The sequence below is a fragment of the Plecotus auritus genome (assembly GCF_963455305.1).
Source record: "Plecotus auritus genome assembly, chromosome: 5".
Lineage (NCBI taxonomy): Eukaryota > Metazoa > Chordata > Mammalia > Chiroptera > Vespertilionidae > Plecotus > Plecotus auritus.
In genome coordinates, this window is record NC_137776.1 from 53,781,402 (window position 1) to 53,804,101 (window position 22,700).

At 36.9% G+C, this 22,700-nt stretch overlaps 1 protein-coding gene across 3 annotated transcripts in view; it reads right to left on the reverse strand.

The window, feature by feature from the left end:
- The window catches only part of CSRNP3 (cysteine and serine rich nuclear protein 3), a 201,669-nt gene that overhangs the window by 76,158 nt on the left and 102,811 nt on the right, over nt 1–22,700 (reverse strand). Inside the window, exons 1-2 of one of the 3 annotated variants that reach the window (XM_080667297.1) lie at nt 21,269–21,503; nt 4,876–5,046 (exon numbers count right to left, since the gene is read on the reverse strand). In XM_080667297.1, the coding sequence (XP_080523423.1) occupies nt 4,876–5,023 (148 nt within the window). In that variant the 5' untranslated portion in view covers nt 5,024–5,046; nt 21,269–21,503. Of the gene's footprint in view, nt 1–4,875; nt 5,047–19,397; nt 19,472–21,268; nt 21,504–22,700 lie in introns of those variants that run through there. The other 2 variants (XM_080667298.1, XM_080667296.1) reach the window with 2 other exon arrangements.

Sequence of the window (22,700 nt, forward strand, 5' to 3'; positions counted from 1 at the left end):
TTTTTTTTAAAGAAAATTTATCAAATAAATCCATCTGGAATGTATTTTGGTATATGTTGTGAGATGTGTATCTAAGTTACTTTATTTTCAAACTCTATTAAATTTATCAAATATTCATTTCCCTTCCCATTATTTTATAATGTTCTATTTTTATATATTAAATTCTTTTATATAACATGTTGAGATTTTCCATACTTTCTTAGATCTAGCCAGTATCAAAAAAGTTAAATTATATAATTTGCTCCTATGATTTGATGTCTGGAATGGCTTTTCAACATTTATGGATTCCTTAAAACATATCCCTTTATTCTTATTAGCTTATTTTTCCAAATAGATTTTATCATTCTATCACCTTCTAAGAAAATCCAGTTGAGAATTTTATTGAGATCATACTCTTATATTTATAAAGTAATGTGAAAAGCTTTAATAGCTTTACTTATCATAATAACCAGAAAGGTAACCTCTTTTCACTAATTCAAGCATTTTTTTTATAACTCATAATGAATAATCTAAAGATATGTTCAATCTATACTAATAGAAGCCTAGGTGGCTCTCGCGCCCTTGTGCGACACCCTCACATCATCACAAGAAGGCCGCTCTCCACATCGTCACAAGAGGGCCACCACAAGATGGCCGCCACAAGATGGCCACCCCCACATCGTCACAAGATGGCTGGCGGGGGGGGGGGGCAGTTGGAGGTGATCAGACCAGCAGGGGAGGGCAGTTGTGGGCGATTGGGTCGACAGAGGAGTGGTTAGGGGGGCGATCAGGCCGGCAGGGGAGTGGTTAGGGGGCAATCAGGCTGGCAGGCAGAAGAGGTAAGGGGTAATCAGGCAGGTAGGCAGGCAAGCGGTTAGGAGCCAGCAGTCCCAGATTGGAGAGGGTGTAGGCTGGGCTGAGGGACACTCCCTCCCCCCGGTGCACAAATTTTGTGCACCGAGCCTCTAGTATTATATAATTAAGGGGCAGAATGGGATAATGAAAAAGTTGAAGACTATGGAGTGGGACAAGTATATGTATCTCTAGGTTCAAATCCTGTGTGATTTTGGGCAATATGTTTAGCTTCTCTGAGCCTCAGATGTATCCTCTGTACATTGAAGGGAGTGGTACTTCCAGGATGGCTATATAAAGCCATAGGAGCATAACATGTATACAATAAATGTTAGCTATGATTTTTTATTATAACACTAGAGGCCCGGTGCATGAAATTTGTGCTCAGGGGGGGGGGGTTGCCCCTCAGTCCAACCTGAACCCTCTCCAATCTGGGACCCCTCAGGGGATGTCCGACTGCCGGACATCCCTCTCACAATCCAGGACTGCTGGCTCTCAACTGCTTGCCTGCCTGCCAGCCTGATCACCCCCTAACCATTCCCCTGCCAGCCTGATCGACGCCTAACTGCTCCCCTGCCAACCTGGTCACCCCCTAACCACTTCCCTGCCAGCCTGATTGCCCCTAATGGCCTCTGCCTCAGCCCCCACCACCATGGCTTTGTCCGGAAGGACATCTGGATGGATGTCCGGTCTAATTTTGCATATTACCTTTTATTAGTATAGATAACATACATGCCCCTAAAAAGTGATATTATTTTATACGTTTTAAATTATAAACTACATATTCAACTTCTTTTACCCTGTTTTTATTTTTTCTTTTAAATATATCTTATTCATTTTTTTTTCACGGAGAGGAAGGGAGAGGAATAGAGAGTTAGAAACATCGATGAGAGAGAAACATCAATCAGCTGCCTCCTGCACACCCCAACTGGGGATGTGCCCACAACCAAGGTACATGCCCTTGACCAGAATCAAACCTGGGACCCTTCAGTCCACAGGCTGATGCTCTATCCACTGAGCCAAACTGGTTAGGGCCCCCCCCCCCACTTCTTTATTTTTTCTTTTTAGATTATCCACAGTTGTAGATATGGCATTAATTCATTTTTTTTCCATTGATTTTTAGAGAGGGTGGAAGGGAGAGGGATAGAGGGAGAAAAACATCAATGTAAGAAACATCCCTTCAATTGCCTTCCTTAGGAGCCCTGACCAGGGATCCAACTTGAAACCCAGGTATGTGCCAGGTATGTTCCCTGACCTGGAATCAAACCTGCAACCTTTCCGTTCACAGGACCACACTCACGCTCAACCAACCTATCCACTTCAGCCTGGCTGTTATACAATTTCTGGAATTTTATTTCAATTAATTCTCGCAAAGTCTGTGGTTTAGGTAATAACTCACATTTTGCTGATGAGAAAAACAAAACAAAACACAAAAACAACCTCTTCATTTTGAGACATTATTCTTCCCTCATTGCTGTGTTTTCCTGCCAGCCCTAGAAAGGCTCTTGAAAGTGGTCTCACTGGTATCCAGAGTCAGAAACATTCTCCTCACCACTACCCTCTCCAAAGTCTCCTCTGCACTGGTACTGAGGCTGTCCTGGAGGGCACAGAGGTTAGGTAATGGAGACAATTACAGGATTTGGACCAACTGGAGCCACCATATCTGCCTCTCCTCTCCCAGCCTTTCTCCACCATGCTGGAGAAGGCGGGGCCAGCAACTTCCAGCAGCACTGAGCTTCCAGATAGGCCAAGGTTTGTGGCGCTAGCTCTTTGAGCACTGTAAGTCCTGCAGTCTCTCCCTGTCCAGAGCTGCTGTTGCCCCCGAGGTTATAGGGCTGCCCTGGAAGTCCTCTGTGGGCCTCCCGTCCATGGCAAACATGGCAGTGGACTCGGCGATGGAACTGCTATTTTTAGATACTTTTAAACACCCCAGCGCTAAGACTTCGCTTCTTGATTCTGACTCTGCTTCTCGACTGTGGGACATGTACAAAAAATCCTTAGGAATGCTTCGACTTTCCCTCCTGCCGGTGGCCTTAAATTCTACACGTACACACCCCCTCGCCCCAGCTGGGTGTGGGCACCACGTCTGCAGGAGAGCATCGGTGGCCAGGACATTTCTCTGCATTATCTTAGGCTCCGGCATCTTTGGTTGAGTTGGCTGTTCTGCTTGCTTTGCTCCCCTGCCCCCTTACTCCCATCAACTTTGGGCCTTGAAAATACCTTGGTTCTCAGGTTTAGCTCAGGTGGTGTTTGGGAGGGTCTCAGACTGCCTGTGTTTGACAGCAGTTCCAGAGACCGAGCAGGTCATGATGGCTCTGTGATTCCTGAATCCATCCTCCCAGGTCCTTTTTCTAATGGGAGTTAGGTTGCCCAGATGTGACACTCATTCAGTTTAGGATTCACCCATTAGGATATGACGTATTTGCATGGAATGGCTTTTGTGTGGAGGATACCTGTGAGGAGGGGAATCAGCGGTGAAAGGAATCAATGGCGGATTTGGAACCCCCAGAGAGGGAACCTCAGTCACTACCCGCATGTCTCCCACTGCACTCCCTGCATGTCTCCCTCAGCGGCCAGCCTGGGTGTGCAGGAGGCTTGGCTTCCTTCATCACCTAGCGACAAAGGAAGCCAAGCCTCCCACCCGCTCCACTAACTCCATGGCTCCGGCCGACGCTACCATCTTTGTGGCTATGGGCCCCACCATATTTGTGGCTATGGGCGCTGCCATTTTTGTCAAGGAGTGGTGGTTAATTTGCATGTTACCCTTTTATTAGATAGGATATGTTTAGAATTTGACATTTTACAAAGTCCTTTCATGTGTTGTTATCTCACCTGCTCTGTTGATCTTCACAAAACCGTTTTAGTTGATAATGTCATTGTTATTATCACTATTAATATTAAGACAAAAATTGGTAAAATTACTTCTTCTTTTGAATCAAAAACATAAGATCATATCCTCATAACATATATAAATACATTTAAATCACCTACATCACACAATAACCTTGTCCTTAAATATTTTATGATTTTTCCCATTATAATAGTTGCAATTGCTCTTTCACTATAATTTCTATTGGTTGTGTTTATTTAAAGGAACGATGTTGATTTTTGTATATTTGTTTCATGTTCAACAGTTTTATTGAGTCCCTTATCACCTCTTAAAAATATAGTTAATTCTTTTGGTTTTCTGGGTTGTCATATTTCCAAAATAAATTCTATATTATAGAATCATATTAATATACTCAGCCACTTAATTGAAAAATTAAAAAAAAAACTAAGACTAGTTATCTATCATGATATATTACAATCAGCCTGTTAGAAACAAAAATTCTATTTATGAGATTATTTAACTGTTACTAGTAAGTTTCCTTTAGCTTGTAGGTTGTATTACTTTATGAATTTTTCTCATCATTCTTTCAAACCTCATAATACCTTGACGGACAGGAAGACAGGATATTACCGTGTGGAAGAAAAGGAATCAAAGAGAAACCACACATTTTTTCTTTTTTTTTTGTGAGTTTTAAATATTATTCTTGGGGATGAGAGAATAAAGGGATGAGTAGGAAAGAGGTCTAAACTGCATGCACTTGCACACTTGGGAGATTTTTGCTGTTTTTTTTTTTGTTGTTGTTGTTGTTCTCTTAATGCATAGCTGGCTAAGCTCCTTTTCATCCTAAACTAGACCTTCAACTCCCCAATACAACCCAGAATATTGTTCAGGTATAGGAGGATAAATTATTTTGTGCCTTTACTTGTCTTTCCCCATCTACTCCCAGCGTAGACTGCTTCCTTCAAAAAGTAATAATAAAATATCTTTTTTTTTATTGAATCAGTTGGTTAACAAAACCAAATAATCCACTGCCAACAGCAACCTAAAGGAATCCACTGTTGCCGCCGACATATTTCATTTTTATTTAATCATGATTTGTTTTTAGATCAATTATAAAAGAAATGGTAATGAAGGCTAAAAAAAGGACCAAGTTGATACAATTATTTTCACTGCAGACCCAGACAATCGGCTTCAGGTATGGATTCTGTACTCACGGGGGAAATGATTAGAGGTGGATGGATTGACACTGTCCCCACTGTCAGCACTTTCACTGCTGGAAACTTCATCATCAGATTCCCGCACGGAGGAGCAGGGCGAGGAGCCGTCAACTTCTTCAAACTTCCTCTTTAAAATTCCACTCATAGCTGCAGCGCTGTCACATGTACCTGGAACAGGAATGGGAGCAACGAAGCATTGAAATATGTGACCGCTGGATGTGCAGCCAAGGTCCCCAGAGTCATTTCTAAGTGGCTTTTTATACATGAGCTGAGCTTCACCTTGGAAAGATCACCAAGCAGGTTTTTTCAAAAAATATCTTCAAATTAACAAAAATTACTTTACATTAAATATGGGCATTTGACCATTTGCTTGCCAAAATGTACCATTTTTTGGACATAGTTCATCTTATTGGAATACCTCTGTTCCCTCTTGTTGGCAAATTAAGAAAATCCACCGGAATCCATGAAATTCTGTAATGAAAACAAATGCCAGTGTCCCCCAAAGTCTTAAATGATTACTGCTTATAAAAAATTCATCTGGAAGAAACACAGATAAGTATGCACAAATGCCATGCTCAAGTTTTAAAATGAAAGAAACCTAATTAGCTGAGTACAGTGAAGCATATGAAATCAGTTCTAAATTTTAGGTAGTTTCCATTTCAATATTGCAATAAGGTGAAATGTGTCCCCATGATGCCTGCTTGCTGAAGCTGTTGCCACTGTTTCAGGAACTATCTAAGGCTGTTTACCTGGGAGATAGCACTGATTGGTGAGGGGTGGGGAGCAGGCATGGTTTCTCCTAAGTCCTTTCTCTGGGATGTATGGGCTTTCCCTTCTCCTTGGGCTGTCTCCACCTTCCCCATTTACCTTGATGTGTGTATAGTCAGCTAAAGGACGGAAACTTTCCTTGCAGTGAAAGGATATTTTGGAGAAAACCTATGTATAAATTAGCTTAGACATATGTACTTGGTTTTACATTGCTAAATTAGATTAACTTAGCTGAAAGCATTACTAAGTTGATTCCATGCATTCTATCTTCCATCCCATTTGTCAGCTCATTTGAATTCTCATTTGAGTTCTTGAAGTCATTCTCTCCTTTTCCTGCCAGAGCGTAGCCATCAGCCCTTTGATCAGGAGGAAGCAAGACCCTTAACACTATTCTGATGCCCACTTAGTTACATTAGCCAGGTATTGACCACAGAAATCTCTAAATTTATCCCTCCTCTGCACAGATCACAGAGCAAGCAGCTTACCTAGATCCCCTTAGCTGGGCCAGCTCTTCAATATCTAATTCGGTAGTTTTCTTTCACAGAAGGCTACTTGGATTAGCAGCCTCAGCATCACCCAGGAGGGAGACTGTTAGGAATGCAAATTCTCAGGCCCCTCTCCAGCTCATCTGAATCAGAAACTCCCAGGGGGCAGGGCCTAGCACTCTATGCTTCATGAAGGCTTCCAGGTGATCTTGATGAGCACTCAAACTGGAGGACCACTTGTCTCATTCTAGTCTGCTCTCCAGCAGCTTCTCCCTGGACTTGTCCTTTCTTGGGTATGTCCACATACCAGCCCTAGAGAGTCACAGAACCCAGCACTCAGTTCCTAGTCAAAAGGCCATCCGTGATGTGATTTCTAGTGAAATTATTAGGCTTCAATAAGTATGAGATGTCTCCTAGGTCTATCACTGATTTCAATGTACTCCACTCATCTACACATGTGTTGAGGAACTGGTATGAATATATTTGACTCCTTGGGTGGAGTAGGGGATATAAAAGGGAGTAGAATATGTTACCTGTCCAGCCACTATGCTGGGCTCCATCGAACTGTGAGCACTCCTAAATTCACGTTCTGCAGCCTGTTTTAGTAATCCATGTCTTTTTTTGCACTTGCATTAACAATGGAGAAAACTGATCGCAATAAGAAGATAGTGCATTGTCCACACTTTTGAGAATAAAATCTTTATTCTGACTCTGATTTTACCACTATTCAGATTAGCATATTATTTTCTCCATCTAAAAGAGTGTGAAATGCATAAAGTGTTCATGCATATCTGAGCACGGAAAAGAGAAAGATATTTTAAGTAAGTTCTTGAAATAAAAGTAGGACGGAATATAAATTTTAAAATGGTTCACTTCAAACAAGATGCAAAGAAATGCATGAGGGAGAAACTCCAAGACACAAAGTAATACAAGATGAAAACCTATTTTTTTAAAGTACATTTTTATAATAAAACATTGCAATGGGAACAGTTAAAAACCACATCATTAAGTTTCCCCAGCTCCCTTAGGAAAGGCAGGGTCCTCAAGACACTAAATTGGGGTACAGGGAACCATGTTCCAATATGGTGAGATGAGTACCTTTCTCACTTCTCCAAGAATGAGAGGGGGAATCTTGGGAGGGGTGATAAGAGAATTAAAAGTCATTTCCCCCTTTGTTATTACATTTGGAACCAGCAAGACTTGAAACCATGGAGTTGAAGATTGGATATAATTTCTATCTACATTTTTGGGACTGAAAAAGCCTAAGCTAGACCCATGTCAAAGAAAAAAAAGGCACTGACTGCTTAGAGTAGAATTAGTGTCTATGCTTAAGATAAAAAATTTTAAGTAATTACAGGAGGGCATAACCTTATACCCATGCAATTGGTTAAGTGCTAAATGGCTTGTGCAACAACCAAGTATAACATCTATCTGGTTTCACTGCCTTTTAAAAAAAAATGTGAGTGTAACAAGATGTCATCACAAGTTGTGAGGGTCAAAATGTCCCACTGCTTACCAGTATCTTACCCTTGATTTAGACCTAACAGTGGAGTGGTTTTCTGCTACATCATCTACCGTATACTATCTCACTAGGAAAGAAAAGAATACAAGAATTTAGGCAGAAGATAAAGCTGGGTAGGTATTCATTTATTTTAAATGTGAGCAGCTGAAAATCTAAACCCTGATAACAGCCTTTTTTTACACTACTGTTTTCCAATTCATGACACACATGCTAGTCAAGGGCATCACCATTTCTTACTTGAACCAGGACAAAAGCCTCCTATTTATTTTGTCCCATCCACTACTGTTTGCTTTCAATGTGATTTCCAGGTTGCTGGCAGAAAGATAAATTTAACATGCAAATCTGATCATGTCAGTCTGTAGTTTAAAACTCTTAAGTGGCTTTGGATTGCCTTAGGATAAAGTCCAAAATCCTCAAATGGCTTATAAAATCCGTAACAGTCTATTTTGGCTAATCTCTTCATCTTCATTTTGAGTCACTGACCTTGTTGTCAATATTTTAGCCTGAATGATCTCTTAGTTTCTTCTCCACCCTGTCATTTCTCTCTGGTATCTAGGCCTTTTTCTTGGTTCATTTTAAAAATATTTTCCCATGGCACTCACCACTTTCTATATCCATGTTATTTATTTATGTATTTCTGCATAAAAAACAATGTTTATTGCTTATTATTTTTGTCTCCAGCTAAAACATTTAAAGGTAAAGATCTTTGTTTTCTTTACTAGTGTTCCAGGGGTCACGGCCAATGCCTTATATATAATAGGAGATTAATAAATATGTGTTTGATGAATGAATGAAACCTTTCCATTTCCACACTTCAATTTCTCTATCAGTGTCTGATTTCTTCACTGGATTGAAAGCTCCATGAAGCAGAAATCATGTTCATCTCATTCACCACTCTCTCCTGACTAACAATGTATCTCATATATTTGATTGAATGAGAATCAAAATGAGAGATAACATTGACCTCAAAACGTCATATATATATATTTTTTTTTTTTTTTTTTGCTTGCAAGCAACCTAAAAGCGAATTATAGCTAACTTAAGCACAAAGACATCTGTTGAAAAAACACTAAACTAGTTCATGCAATCTGAGATAGAGCTAAAACCTAAATGCATTTCCTCTGAGGAAATGTAGGAATAAGGACAGCTTCTAGGATTCTGACTAGAAATTCCTTGATCTTTTCTCTAAAGTGCTACTATTACCAAGTTTAAGCCCAACAACTATTCTCTATGTCTTGCCTTTCAAGTTTAATGTTTCAAGGGGTGAAGAAGCCCACCTTGGGTCAGGTGCCAGGCTCTGATCGTTCAACTACATGACCAGTAGGCAGGGAGCCACCCAATTAGGTAATACTCCAGAGACTCACTCAGAGGCTTCAATAAGTTCAATTGCTTTTCAAAGTCACTATTCTCTCCTTGGCTAACACTGATTTATCTTATTTTTTCATTTATTAATATGGTCCATGATTTCACCACTTGGACAGCTTCCTCTTTTCCTGTACCCACATGCCCTTTCTATTGTCAAATTTAATTAATAACTATTTTAAAACTCTGTGATCCTGGATATCTGTTGTTGATTAACATATAGACTTATTTCATATTTGTATTAGATGTAACCACTGCTCAGAAGCCTCTCAGCACATTTAATGAAAAAGTAGTAAAGAAGTATAAATGTTTCCAAATCAAGAAGTTAGATAAAAATGGAAATTTTAATGCCTTTGGAAGAAGAATGGGAACTAAACCTTGGGTAGCACTCTTTTGATATCCCAAATATTTCATAGTTTCCATAGGTAACACATTGAGTTCTTACTATCCCATTTATATTCATCTAATGTTTAATCCTTTTTTTCTTCTGACATCCACCCCTATTTCCTAATGCTTTTGCTATGTATTTTAAGAAAATGACCACAGGAAAAATGCCTTAAGAATATCATGAATCCCTCAATTCTGAGGAGCAAGTTATCTGATTTGCAGAAAAACCACTTTAGGGTTGCCAGACTTAGCAAATAAAAACATGACACCCAGACAAATTTGAGTTTTAGGTTAAAAAATACCACTTGGGGTATATTTATACTTATTATTTGTTGTTTATCTGAAATTCAGATTTAACTGGGCATCCTGCATTTCTTTTGACAACCCTAACTGGAGCTCTTGACTCTTGGTGAGAAAAAAGAATGACTATGAAATCAACAAATACAGTTACATAAGAAATGCCACCTACCAACTGACTACCATACAAGAATATTTCTGTCCCTAACCAATCAGATTAAACACAGTAAATAAAACATTTACAATCATTAGGGTAAATCATAAATTTATCAAAGAATTTAGAAAAAGTGACAGGTGGGTGGTGGTTAATAGGTAAAGGTCAGGCTTGGCCTATCACTGATGCAGAAAATATATTATTTAAAAGGAGGTAATTTTGTCATGGCGAGAATTTCCTTATATAGTAATGGGGATGTCTTTTTAGTAAGATGCTGTCTATTCCTGGGCTTGATGGAAAAAAAGTGGTGAGCTGTGAATTGCCAGGTCATTTTACCTGGTAGGTCCTTATTCCATGGAGTCTGCTCAACCAGGAGCTTTCCCTGCTACTCTCCCAGGAACAAAGGGAGGCAGGTAGAGCCCTCGGTTCACCTTTACTTGGGAGCCTGGGCTTATCTCTTGTTGCTTCCTTGCTAATTTTGTAGTTAATCAACATGAGAGTGACCTTTAGCTGCAAGGTCATTAACAAAGACCCTTCTGCCTGGTGATGTGGCACGTTAAACAACCTGACATAGGGGGTATTTCTTCATGACTTGTCAAAGAACAAAATACTTATTTTGTGTTCTCATCAAATTCTTCCAGCAAACACAAAACGCTAACAAACTATGATAAATTTCTGTTCTAACTACTTCGATAAGGTGAGGCTGATTGCTTCAATCACCAAGGGGCTGGGACTTCACCAAATTCAAAGGATGAGATGAAAGGCATTGCCAACAGGTTGATGAAAATACTGGTGTGTGGCTCATCTGTGGTAGCAGGTGGGAAAAGCTTAGCAAGATTATTTACAATGTCACACTTCATCAACCAGATTATCTACTGGGCCAGGTAGAGGATGAAGACGACAGTTGCTCAATCAATGGTGTATAGGTTTTATTCCAATAGTTAAGAAAGGAGAGCTCAGTTAAAAAAAAAAAAGTGCTATTTTTATTCTTTGGTATGATATCTTTAGTTATCCCGATGTGTCCTTAACTATCAGGATACAATTTTACCTGAGTTAGTTTGTATTAAATCCTTTCATCCTTACTTTTTCTAAACCATGATTTTAAGTAACCTTTGATGTTCTCCCCTAATACTGACACTATTACTGACCTTACACTATTCTCAAACACTGACTATAAGATGTGGCCCCTGCTAAAATAAGATAACCATTATTTTAAGAAGTTGGCATCAGATTTTAATGCCTCGAACACTTAGGAGTTCACACATTCTCAGAATGCTTATGCATTTCTCTAAACAACAAAAATATTTTTTTCCACAATACTAGGGCCATTTTTACTAGAACCCATTGGTAAGAAATTAACATAATTACCACCAAGAGGATAAAGATTGGCAATGATTTCACAAAGTAAAAACCCGCAAGGTGTTTCAATGGGGCACCACCAATGTGAAAAATGCTGCTGGTCGCTTGCCAATGTGAGAAGCAAAGCACAAGTTGGCCAAATACACTTCTCTTGTCCAGGTGTCTGCTTAAGCCAAGAACCCTAGGAGCACTCCTGCCTAATGAGCATTTTTATTTGAGAAATAATTGTAGGGTTCCCCAATTATGTATGTGTTCCTTGTGCCGGAGTTGCCTGTGACCTTGAGCTAAAGTTCTGAATTACTTTATGTGCTTAGGATTTCAACATTTTACACCTTGATGATTTGTAGTTGGAGAATTTGATGAAAGAAATGAATGTTTTGCCCTAACTGGTTTGGCTCAGGGAATAGAGCGTCAGCCTGTGGTCTGAAGGGTCCCTGGTTCGATTCTGGTCAGGGGCACATGCCCAGGTTGCGGGCTCGATCCCCAGTGTGGATCATGCAGGAGGCAGCCAATCAATGATTCTCTCTCATCATTGATGTTTCTCTCTCTCTCCTCCCTCTCTCTTCCTCTCTGAAATCAATAAAAATATATTTTTTTAAAAAATGAATGTTTTATCCAGAAAAAAAGTGCAGAAGAGCACAAATGCATGCCATCTATCCATGTACTCTCAGTTTAGAACCTCTGCTCTGGTGACTTGTATCACTGCCCCAGCTTGGGTGGCTATACAGAACTTGGAGAAATTATTCATTGTGACCACGTTAGTTCAAAGCACGACAAAAGTTCGGGCATCTGTTGCCTCCTATTCCCTTTACTACCGGGGTTACCCACTTCCTAGGGAAGGCTCCTTTCTGGCTCCCTCCGTTTCTTCTGCCATGTGTGCCAAAGGGCCTCCTGCACTTCCTGGGGACACTCCGAACCAAGTTTAAGGGGTTCTTTCTTTAGTGTTCGCTTGGCTGCCCTAAATGCCTGGTCTAACTTTGTGGCTTGGTGAAGACTTGACTAGAATGGTTCTAGGTTGAGTACATTTTCCCCAAAACAGTGTCTGTCTTTCCTAAAACATAGTTTAGGTTCCTCGTTCCATTTATAATAATATAGTCAGCCTTTAGTGAGTACCCATCAGGGCCGGATACTTTGTACTTATTCTCTGTCATCTTTTCCCAAATCCTATAAGGTAGTTTTAACAAAGAAATGGAAGTTTCAGAAATCTAGATAATTTGCCCAAGAGGCCTGACTGACCCAAACTTTCTCCAAAAAATATTCTCTGACCAGCACCACACTGGGTTAAGTGGCCCCTCTCCAGTCATAGTACCTGCTTGATGCGTTTAGCAATACTTCTCACACTGTATCACAACTACTGATGTAAGTGACATTTTTCTCACCCTTTACTATAAGATTCTTCATGGACTGACTATGTACGCCAGTGCTTGCTCAGTGAATGAATGGTCATCAATTTGGAGTCTAATCTTGGATCAGCTCCTAACAAGTAGCTTAATTTTAAGTAAGAGGAAAACCTCTCTTCCTTATCCACTTATCAAAATAAGGGGCAGGGCATAGCTAGTGAGAATAGGTTCTGATGTAATGCAGTCCCAAGTGCCTGGAGTAATGATAAAAGCATTGGCCTCCTGGGGCCTCTAATGCCCAACCCTCTTCTCTGACTGTGTACAAATTGCAAAGGCCAAACTAATTTATGCCCTGCTGATATAGGGATGGATGGCTACTCTCCTTAGTAATGGTAAATGGGTTCTTTATGACTCTCTGGCTAGGGGAACCCCAAGAAATTTTTCTGTTACCTCCCATGGGGATTAATATCCATTAAAAACAGACAGAACTGTTTTTTAAAAATGCTTCTTAACTCTAAACATTGATCACTAGTTGGTATTTGGCAACATGGTGTAATAAAATACACATGGACTGGAGTCCAAAGTCCTTCCCTAAAGTAACTTTCAGGAAGCTCTTCTAATTAGCAAGAGTGGAGAAAGTCAACTGAGAACATAATAAGGCTTTTAAAACTGTTGAAAATTGATCAAGTGCCTGTTGTAAGCCTATTTTTCCCACTCTAACAACAAAAGTACCAATAAAAAATTTATTTTATATGCTTGCTATTAAGACTAAAGAACAGTACTTAGCCTAATTCCTTGGACAACTGGCAAGACTTACCACATTAAGAGAATAAAAGACCACACAGATGTGAGGAATTTAGAATTATTACTGCAGCATTGGAAGATTACATTTTTTTTCCTCCTTAGCTCTTAAGAAGTTTCACTTCAGTCTTTTACGAAGTTTCTGATTGAATAATAAAGTAAACTAGCAAGTGTTATTTAAGAGATATGATATCCTTTTCCTTTGGAAGAATCATCAGAATGGTCTGAGGGAAAGGAATGTTTGCAAACATTTGTCTCATAAAGTATTCTAAAATGGACATCAGAATAAAATATGGCCAAGCTTTAGGGCCATTCCCATTTAAGCACTGGGATGCTGCCAAAAATACTGTGCAGAAAATAAAGGAGATTTTAGAATAAGTAGAAAACAGTACTTTGGACATTCTTTAAAATAAATCACCACCTTAAGCAAGATATAGATTTTTTTTACTACCTAAGGCAGAGGACAATACATAGTTGCCTGGCATTGCATTAAGCAGCAATTAGTAAAATAATAAAGAGTGTAAGATTAGATATCTAGATTTTCAAGTCTCAATGACGGTTCTGCTTGCAAAGATTAAAATGGGTTTACATAGAAATCAGTCACATCAAACTCATATAATCTTTTAAAGGTCAGAAACCCATTATTTAGAGAAATTTCTCCCTTCAAATTGAGTTTCACAAAAGCAGAGAGTCATGACATTGCTCCCCACCAATTTATCCAACTTGTTACCAATGTAAATTAATAATAAAAAAAAACTTCTGAGTATGCTTCTATTAAAATAATTTTAGGTTAAAATATATTTTTAAAATTTATTTTGAAAATCCTTCTGACCACATCAATTAATGCAATATTTCTACACATCATTCTGATACAGAGAAATTTAAAAATAGCAATATATCTGTGACATAGAGATTGTTTCATGATTCAGACAAATTAGCACTAAGTCATTAGGTAAAATTATACTCATTATGCTCCATAACAGCATTGGCTCAGCAAACATTTTTTGGGCCAGGCTCTCTCTATAATCAAAAAGTCCACAAGTCTATGGATGAGACAGGAACTCTAGACAGAGCAGAGATGAATGACTAATGCCTTAATTATACAAAGTTAACACGGAAATAGAAAAATAGTAGAACAAAAGCATAAGGATGAAAAATTTCAAAGCAAGAAAGGATATAAAATAAGAGTTCAGAAAATACACTTTACCACATATATGAGGATTCTGTGGATATTGTTCTTCCACTTGGAAAAATTAAAGGCATGTAGGAAGCTACATATAGTTTGAACCTTGATGACTATATGGTGACTGCCTTCTCTATGTGTCCCATTGGAATAGAAGGTATCAGCTACTCAGTACTACCTAAGTAGGACCCCCTAATAAACTCCTCCTGTGTTTCTATTTTTGGAAAACATGTCTCTTTCTCATCCACTGAAATCTAAGCTGTTTCATTAAGATTCTCTAACTCCAGGCTTTAGCTGAACTTGCCTTATCAACACCAGGGGACCAATTACTACTATGGTTTGAAAAATAATAGCTATTGTTTATAATGCTGTTATTAGGTGCCAGGCATGCATTATGCCATTTCATTTTCATAAAAATAATCTTTGATATAAACACAATTATCCCCATTTTGCATATGGAAACATTGAAGCTTACAGATTTAAGTACCATGTCCAAGGCCACATGGATTGTTCAGAGGCAAACCATATCTTGGAAGTGACAACAGGTTTACAACTTGAACTTGAACCTAAGTTCCTAACCACTATCCTATTAAGCCTCTTCATTCTCCATTATATAGCTTGAACTCACATACCCAATCCATAATAAAAGCACTTACCAATTAAGAAAACATTATACGATATTTTCCTGGATTTTTAGTTGTTCATGAGTTGCCCTAAATTTTAATGCACTTAACAGTATAACCCAGCTTTGTAAAATGCTATTGGGCAAAAAAAGTCCAGAATAAGCAGCTTTTCCTCAATACTTTGCACTAGTTCTCATTCTTACAGACTATCTTTTGACACTTAAGTTCATGGAACCAACATTCTTTCAGATCTTCAAAGTTCTTCAGAATGGATGAGTACACCTACTAGTGGGTATGGTATTAGATGCCTTGGTATCTTAACACAATAGAATTAGTAAATTTTCAAAGCAATAGGGTTTGATAACTCAGTTGTGGTTTGGGGGGGAAATTTAAAGTGTGTGAATGTGTGTGCATATATACACGTGACTAAATGCATTTCTAAGTGAATATGTGGATTCATAAGCTTACATGGAGCTGAAGGTTTGTCTAAGTAATAACTCTTCCTAGCTAGCATGTTGGTGAGAGGTGGTGAATCTCAAAGCCCCAGAATCTGACAATGAAATAGACCACAACTCCCAAAATTGGTAAGAATAGGTATATGACACCAATGATACATCAATTACTACAAATAAAACTTTGGTCTATATGTTTTCTTTGGTATACCTGTTAGCAATTCCTCATTTTACTATTAGACAAAATAATGTCAAATTCCTGTTGATGGTTTAATGTGACAGATTCTTATTGTAGCAACCAGAACAACTTCTAATTTATATAGAGTTCAAACATGATTTTCAAAATCCTGAACATAAGAATTAATATACATTTTGTTTATCTTCCATGTTCCTATGCTCAATATACTAATTATGTGTCTGCATCAAGAGTTCAGTGCATAGAAGAAGAATGGAGGGATGTTTACTTCTTTTCCTCTCCCCATTATGCAATTTAGAATTAATGTAAAACAAAGTGCATAAACTTAGTTTTTGAGTTGCTCTCAGATAAGGAGAAATTATTAACTATGTTAAAAATAAATATTAGCATGAGAAAACAGAGTAAAATTATAAAAAGCGTATACCTGGTACATATATAAAACATATAAAATTATATACAAAAAAGCATATATTAGCATCACTACTTGGTGTTAGAGAACAGTTTTATCTTTTGCACTGAGTCAATGTAATGGTGGGAATAATGATTCTTATGCCTTGAGGAAAAGCCTAAACTGATTTCCATTTTGTTCAGCAAAGCAGAATCATAGGGAAGCAATTAACATTAAAAAACCTGGACATTAAAATTATACATTTTAGCTATCTGAACAGGTTTGTTTAGCACAGATTATTTTCCAACTGCTCTAGACAAAGTATTATTATAGCATTGCTGTATATCTAATAATATGGAGTAAAAATAAAAATTTTAAAAAAATTTTACACTTTATTGTGCTTACACTTTTCAATAAAATTGATACAATTCTATGTAAATTCCAGAATATATGATACAAAAGGCAATCAATGTTTTGACTGCTTTTAAAGAAATGACAGGTTAAAATAAATAAATGTGATTGTTTTGAATACTCAATTATCTTGAGCATTTTCTTTCTAATATAAGTTATTGTGTCATTCTTTCTATTTCATAGACACCAGAAGTTTAAGAGAAGGACACATATAATGATAGTACAGCTTAAAACATACACTTTCAAGTTTGAGATGACAACAGTTATTTATAGAGCTCAGACTCTCCTCCGTCCTGCTAGACTGGGTACAACATGCTTGCCCTAAACTCTTTTGCAAGTTTACAATATGGTCTTCAGTTTCAAGTGATGAAAGAGATAGACTAGCAATCAGAATGCAGGAAATTAATTTTTGAAAAGTCCTTAATGATTCCTTTGAAGTCTGATATAATACCATTTCTTGGTACACTAACTGCATATCCTTCAATGATTTGTTTTTACAGCTTTACCTTCCAAATTTGATTTGAAGTGCATTTATACAAATACATTTTACATACATTTAAATATCCAGACCATGAACTTAGTATGTACATGCTGCTGAGATTCGTGTGGCAGTATGGCTCCAGCAAATGCAAAAAAGACTTCCCAGTTTTGAGTGAATTTGCATAGAGACATAAATTATCCACAATAGTCAAAGCCATAAATTTACTGCAGGACATATAAAACTCTCGCCTGGCTCACAGAAGCACAATTCTTTTAACGTGTGTCTAATAATCATGTTTTCTCTAAGAATCTTTGCAGGCCCTCCTTCTTTGTCCACACTGTTTTTATGTCCATATTCAGAATGTGATAACAGCTAACTGATAGTGGTTGCATTTACAAAGTTAATAATATTGAACTATCTAAATGAATTTCAACTTGGTCCTTTCCTCCTTCCTGTGCTTTGCCTAGAACACACACAGAGGTTATTATATAAAAACCATGGGCAAGACCTAACTTAAAAGTAAAATTTAAAAAAATTGTTCTTTCTAATTGTTGAAGTAAATATGATTGACCTTTAGAAAAATTTTATTTGGTTGTTTGAAAAAATATATATATATGTATACATGCATAGATGGTATGTACAAAATATATTATATATAATATAATACATACATATACAATGTATATATTTCATAATAAATTATATATACACATATATGTAAGAAAAATGTTTACAAATATGTTCTTTGAAATAGAGGACAGCACATTCCAATCAACATAAGAAAAAAGCAATTTATTTGAAATATACCCCCTTCAGCTACAGTCATTACTGAAAGTTTCAAAAGAGAAAGTTTAGAAAAAATTGGCAGTTTTTGCATTTTTAAAAACCACCCAGAACATGAATTTTTTTTTCTAAATTAATCTCAGGATCCTGGATAAATGTCATAAAGTCCCCATAGAGTGACAAAGGGTGAGAATCTGGACCCGCATGACTACAGCAAAGTGATTTCATAGACAGTTGAAATAATTGCCCTTCACTGTTTCATTGGTCAACCCCTTGTTTTGATCCACCATCCACCCCCCCCCATTTAAAATTAAAGATATCGTTGCCAAACTACCAAGTCTTAATCATTATAATAAATTAACACTCTTCAGTGCAAAGAAAGTAATTAAGTTTATCTAAACATGTACTAGCTCTTTGTATGTAAGCTTCATAAAATTCATTTTAAAATGTCTTATGCAAATATAAAAGCATAAAGCAGTAATTTCATGACTAAACATTATTTTGCCTCTTCATTTTTCCAAAATATTTTAATACACATACAACCTGTGATGTAGACAGATGCTGACTTGATGCAATACTTCCCATCAACATTGTAACTGCTGAATTGATATATTTTAAAATTTTAATGATATGGATAAAGATGTTTTAATCATGCTTTAAATTTAATTAAAATATGTTTTAGAAATAAAAAAGCAATATCAACAATAAAAGTGAATACACATTTGTTTGGCACAGGTCAGATCCTACTATGATGTAATCACACATTTTACAAAAGTGGGATATTTAGTGCATAAAAAAAAAAAAGACTTTTGTTCAGCCTGTAACATTTAGGGGGATCACTTTACTATCCAAACTAACTAAAAGAAAATGTCATAGGAAGTTAAACATGTTGAATTCAAAATAGTATAGTCTAAAAGCTCCCTCCCCAAAATAATAACAATTTGGAAAATTAGAGAAGCACCTAAAAGATGCAACACCAAAATAAGAAATTATTTCTCTAATAAGGTGTTTATGTAGAATAAAATGTAGAATAAAGACTCTCAAAACTGACACCCTCTCCTAAAATGAAATGAAAATATAACTTATAAAACTGTCACGATGTTGTCTGGGATAGGAACAAAAGAACTCCTTATTTAATTCCAGATACCTCACAAGAACAGGAGGCTAAGAACCCAGTTCTTCCTTAAAACACATTTTTTAAAAATGTGAAAATCCTCTAAAGTTGTAAGTCCTCATATTTATCTAGATGTTTCAACCCAGGTATCTCTCTGCAATCAAAAACTTTCCCCCAAAATGTAATTATTTAACGCCCAAACCCAGTATTTTCTCCCACGAAATGATTCCATTTGAACAGAACACCCCTGTTTCAAATCCAGAAAGCATTAAGATTTAAAGAATGAACTAGTTAAGGGGACCCTTCAAGGGGGAATACACTGCTAATCTCCGCAATGAATTAAAATAGCCAATCCTCATCCAGTGTCTTCTACAGAAATAAAATCAGGCGCATCAGGAAATCTGTCACCGTACCTGCGTGCACTTTAAACGACTACGGCACACACGCTGTAAAATCTTCACTCTGAGAAATAAAGCACACTTCATTTAACTGCGCAAAACCCTGCTGCAGAGCAGCCCATGCATTTTTTTTTTTTTTTTTTTTCAGGCGACTGATCCAGCTCTCCACCAGCCCTGTGACCTTTGAACTCCTTCTACCCCCTCCTCTGCTTCTGCAGTCAAAGCCTTGGAGCTGGCTCATTTGCATAAGGCTCGGGCAGTCCTCCAGCAGCTGAAACGGAATGCTGGGTAAGGACTGTGGAGCTGCAGTTCTGCCAGAATACCTGAATCACCGGGGAGGGCTGGAGTGGGCGAGGGGCAGTGGGCACGGACTTCGCTGGGCTGGCAGCATCACAGCCCCCCAATGTCTATTAATGGATAAGTGTTTTTTGACTGTTTGAGAGTGCTGCTTTTCCCTGCTCCCCACCAAAAGGAGGTGTCACATCAACTATGGTAACTAAGGAAACCCACATAAGTCAAATACTTCATTGAAATACATGTGGAAGGCCAATTTAAATTTTTCATTGACTTCCCTTGCTTTTGAAACATAGCTGACTCCCCCCTCCCCACCCCCCGCCACTGGAATACATAGTATTGCACGCATAATCAAGAGACATTGGGTATTTCTTTTGGTTGTGGGTTTAAACAGCATTTTACAGGCATACATTTATTTTAGTCATTATACAAATACATAATGTCACCAGAATAATTCCATAAAATATTAAATGTGCCCTAGTGTCTTAAAGACAATCATCCTAAATGGTATCCAAGAAATTAATTATAAAGGATTTAGATTCCGGGCTGTCTTTAAAATAATACAGCAGTAAAAATGTAAGCAAAGTTAAACTATGTATTTCAGTCTAAAGATTCATGTAGCAGTAATGCTTCTCTTTGGCAAAGATGTTCAGTGTTGTGCTATTATTTGTTAGAGTTATTTCTTCCCCTGTCTTCCTACACATAGCAATCTCTCTATTTAAAACACAAACTTCTCTATTGCTCATAAACGTAAGAAGTGATTATTTTCTAGATACAGAAGGTCATGTGTGTACATATTTTTATAAATACACATGAAGGCACATCTTCTTTAAATGGTGAGCCAATGGAAATATGCATCATTACATAATTAATCTATTCTTTTTACAATTAAGCTAATTTGTTTTTTCCATTAGTGAGTGAATAATATCTATGAAATAAAAGGTTTTATGCAATAAGATTTCCCATTTGTCAAAGGAAATATAACATGAAAAATAAAAGGCACACAACAGAATAATATAGATATATAATATATTGCTATATTTGAATATAAAATACATTGTTCTGATAGATAGCATTACTAACATTTCAAAATTCTTATTTAAAATATTTTTATTGAAATAATTAAATATTCCAAACCTTCCTCTTGCAGTATACTGAAAGACATTAATGAATTCTGAATGATATTTCATCCAATTAAATAAGACGTGTAAAGTATTTCAATATAATATTTTTAATACTGGAAAAATAAATTTGAAGCTTTTTATTTGAGCTATTTATTAGTAATATTCTGCTTTATATTATTCCTGCATATATAAAAGATTAGAAATCATTGGAGGAATTTTTCTCTTATCCATAAATTTTTAAATAGGATAAATAACTTTTCAGTTTACTATAATCATATAAACATTTCTCTATCACATCTGACTATATCAACAATTTAATCACGTTGGGTCAATTCAAGTGCATCCTTCATATTACACACTGCAAATATCTTGCAAAGTTTTTGTTTAAGGCAAAGCACACATCAGCCCATTCTAATTTAAATCCAATCAAACACAAGGAGTGTTGGAGTAATTTAGAAAATCACTGACCTGTTCAAATAGCTGTAGTCTTAGTCCTTGCAGTCTTTATTCATTAGAATCCCAAATAAATTGATTATCATTTTATAATATGTGTCAGCCTCACCAAAGGCACTGTTCTTCCTGGTTCAGCGGAATCTTCTTAAATTTGCCAGCCCTGTGTTTTATTGCTGGTGCCGTATGCTTTATTGTTCAGCGACAAGAGCTTCACTCTGCACAAAGACTCATTACCTACTGCTGGCTGCACGGCATCAGCCTCACTGAGGCTGCCTATATGTGATCACATGGGAGTTTTGTCTGAGAAAGCCAGGCATGCCACTGACTTCACTGTGTCTATGGATATTTTTATCAGCTGAGGTCTGCTAGGAGAAAGGAATAACAGACTATGAAGCTGCTCTAAGTCATTAATGCAACACAACTTATGGAAATCCCTTTACAAGATTTTTTTTTTTCATTATAGAAAACGTTTGAGCCAGCATTCAAAAGAATTTAACTAGATTTTATTTTAATAAGAGGCTGAATAATTATTTAAGGAAGGGGAACTAGCAAAAAGCTGTTTCCTACCTTCTGCTTTCTGAAAGTACTTTTGTACAAATGTTATTAAAGAGCCTTGCTCAACTGAATGATTTGACAGTATGTTTTAACCGTTAGATTGCTGGTGTTACTTTTCCTTGGCAGAGGTTATTTTCTAAAAGGATAAGTGGCTGTTTCCCTCAAAATCTCCTCTGTGGAAATCCCAGTCACTAATAGATACGATATATGAATAAAAATAGAGATCTTCTAATTACTTTTGACAAAGTAGATGAGAGGGTGAACCTCTTTTATTGATGTATATAAATGAGGCAGATGATTAATTTATCTTCTCAAAAGATGACACATCCTTAGAACAGCTGACTTAAAAGAACAATGAAGATTTCAATTTAAAGATCTAAAGAACATGTGGTTCATATTAATTCTTAAAATCGCAGTAACTTATTTTAGACAGCTTACCTCAATAAAGCATATGGTTTACCTTATCTGATTTCAATGTTAACAAGTAGTTTCAGAGCTGACTACTCAACATATACAGGAATTTTCTGCTGTGTAGATATGAAATGAATATATAGATACACACAAACACATGTATGTGTATAATCAGATTACCTTTCTAAAATATTTTTAAAAATAAACACCTAAAATTATTTCTGGAAATTTGAAAATGGATTGTGGTATTCCAAATGAAAAAGCAAACATTTAGCTATTGGAATTTAGTTTTAAAAATATTTCTTACATTTTTAATAACTTATCTAAATTGAATTGGTAATTGAAAGCTTGTTGCTTGTTAATCCCAATGGAAATCTTATGACAAATAATGCAAAATGCAACAAAGAACACAGAAAGAAAAGTCAGAAGCACCATAAATGAAGACAAAAAAAACAAATATTCTGTATAGTTAGATACACAG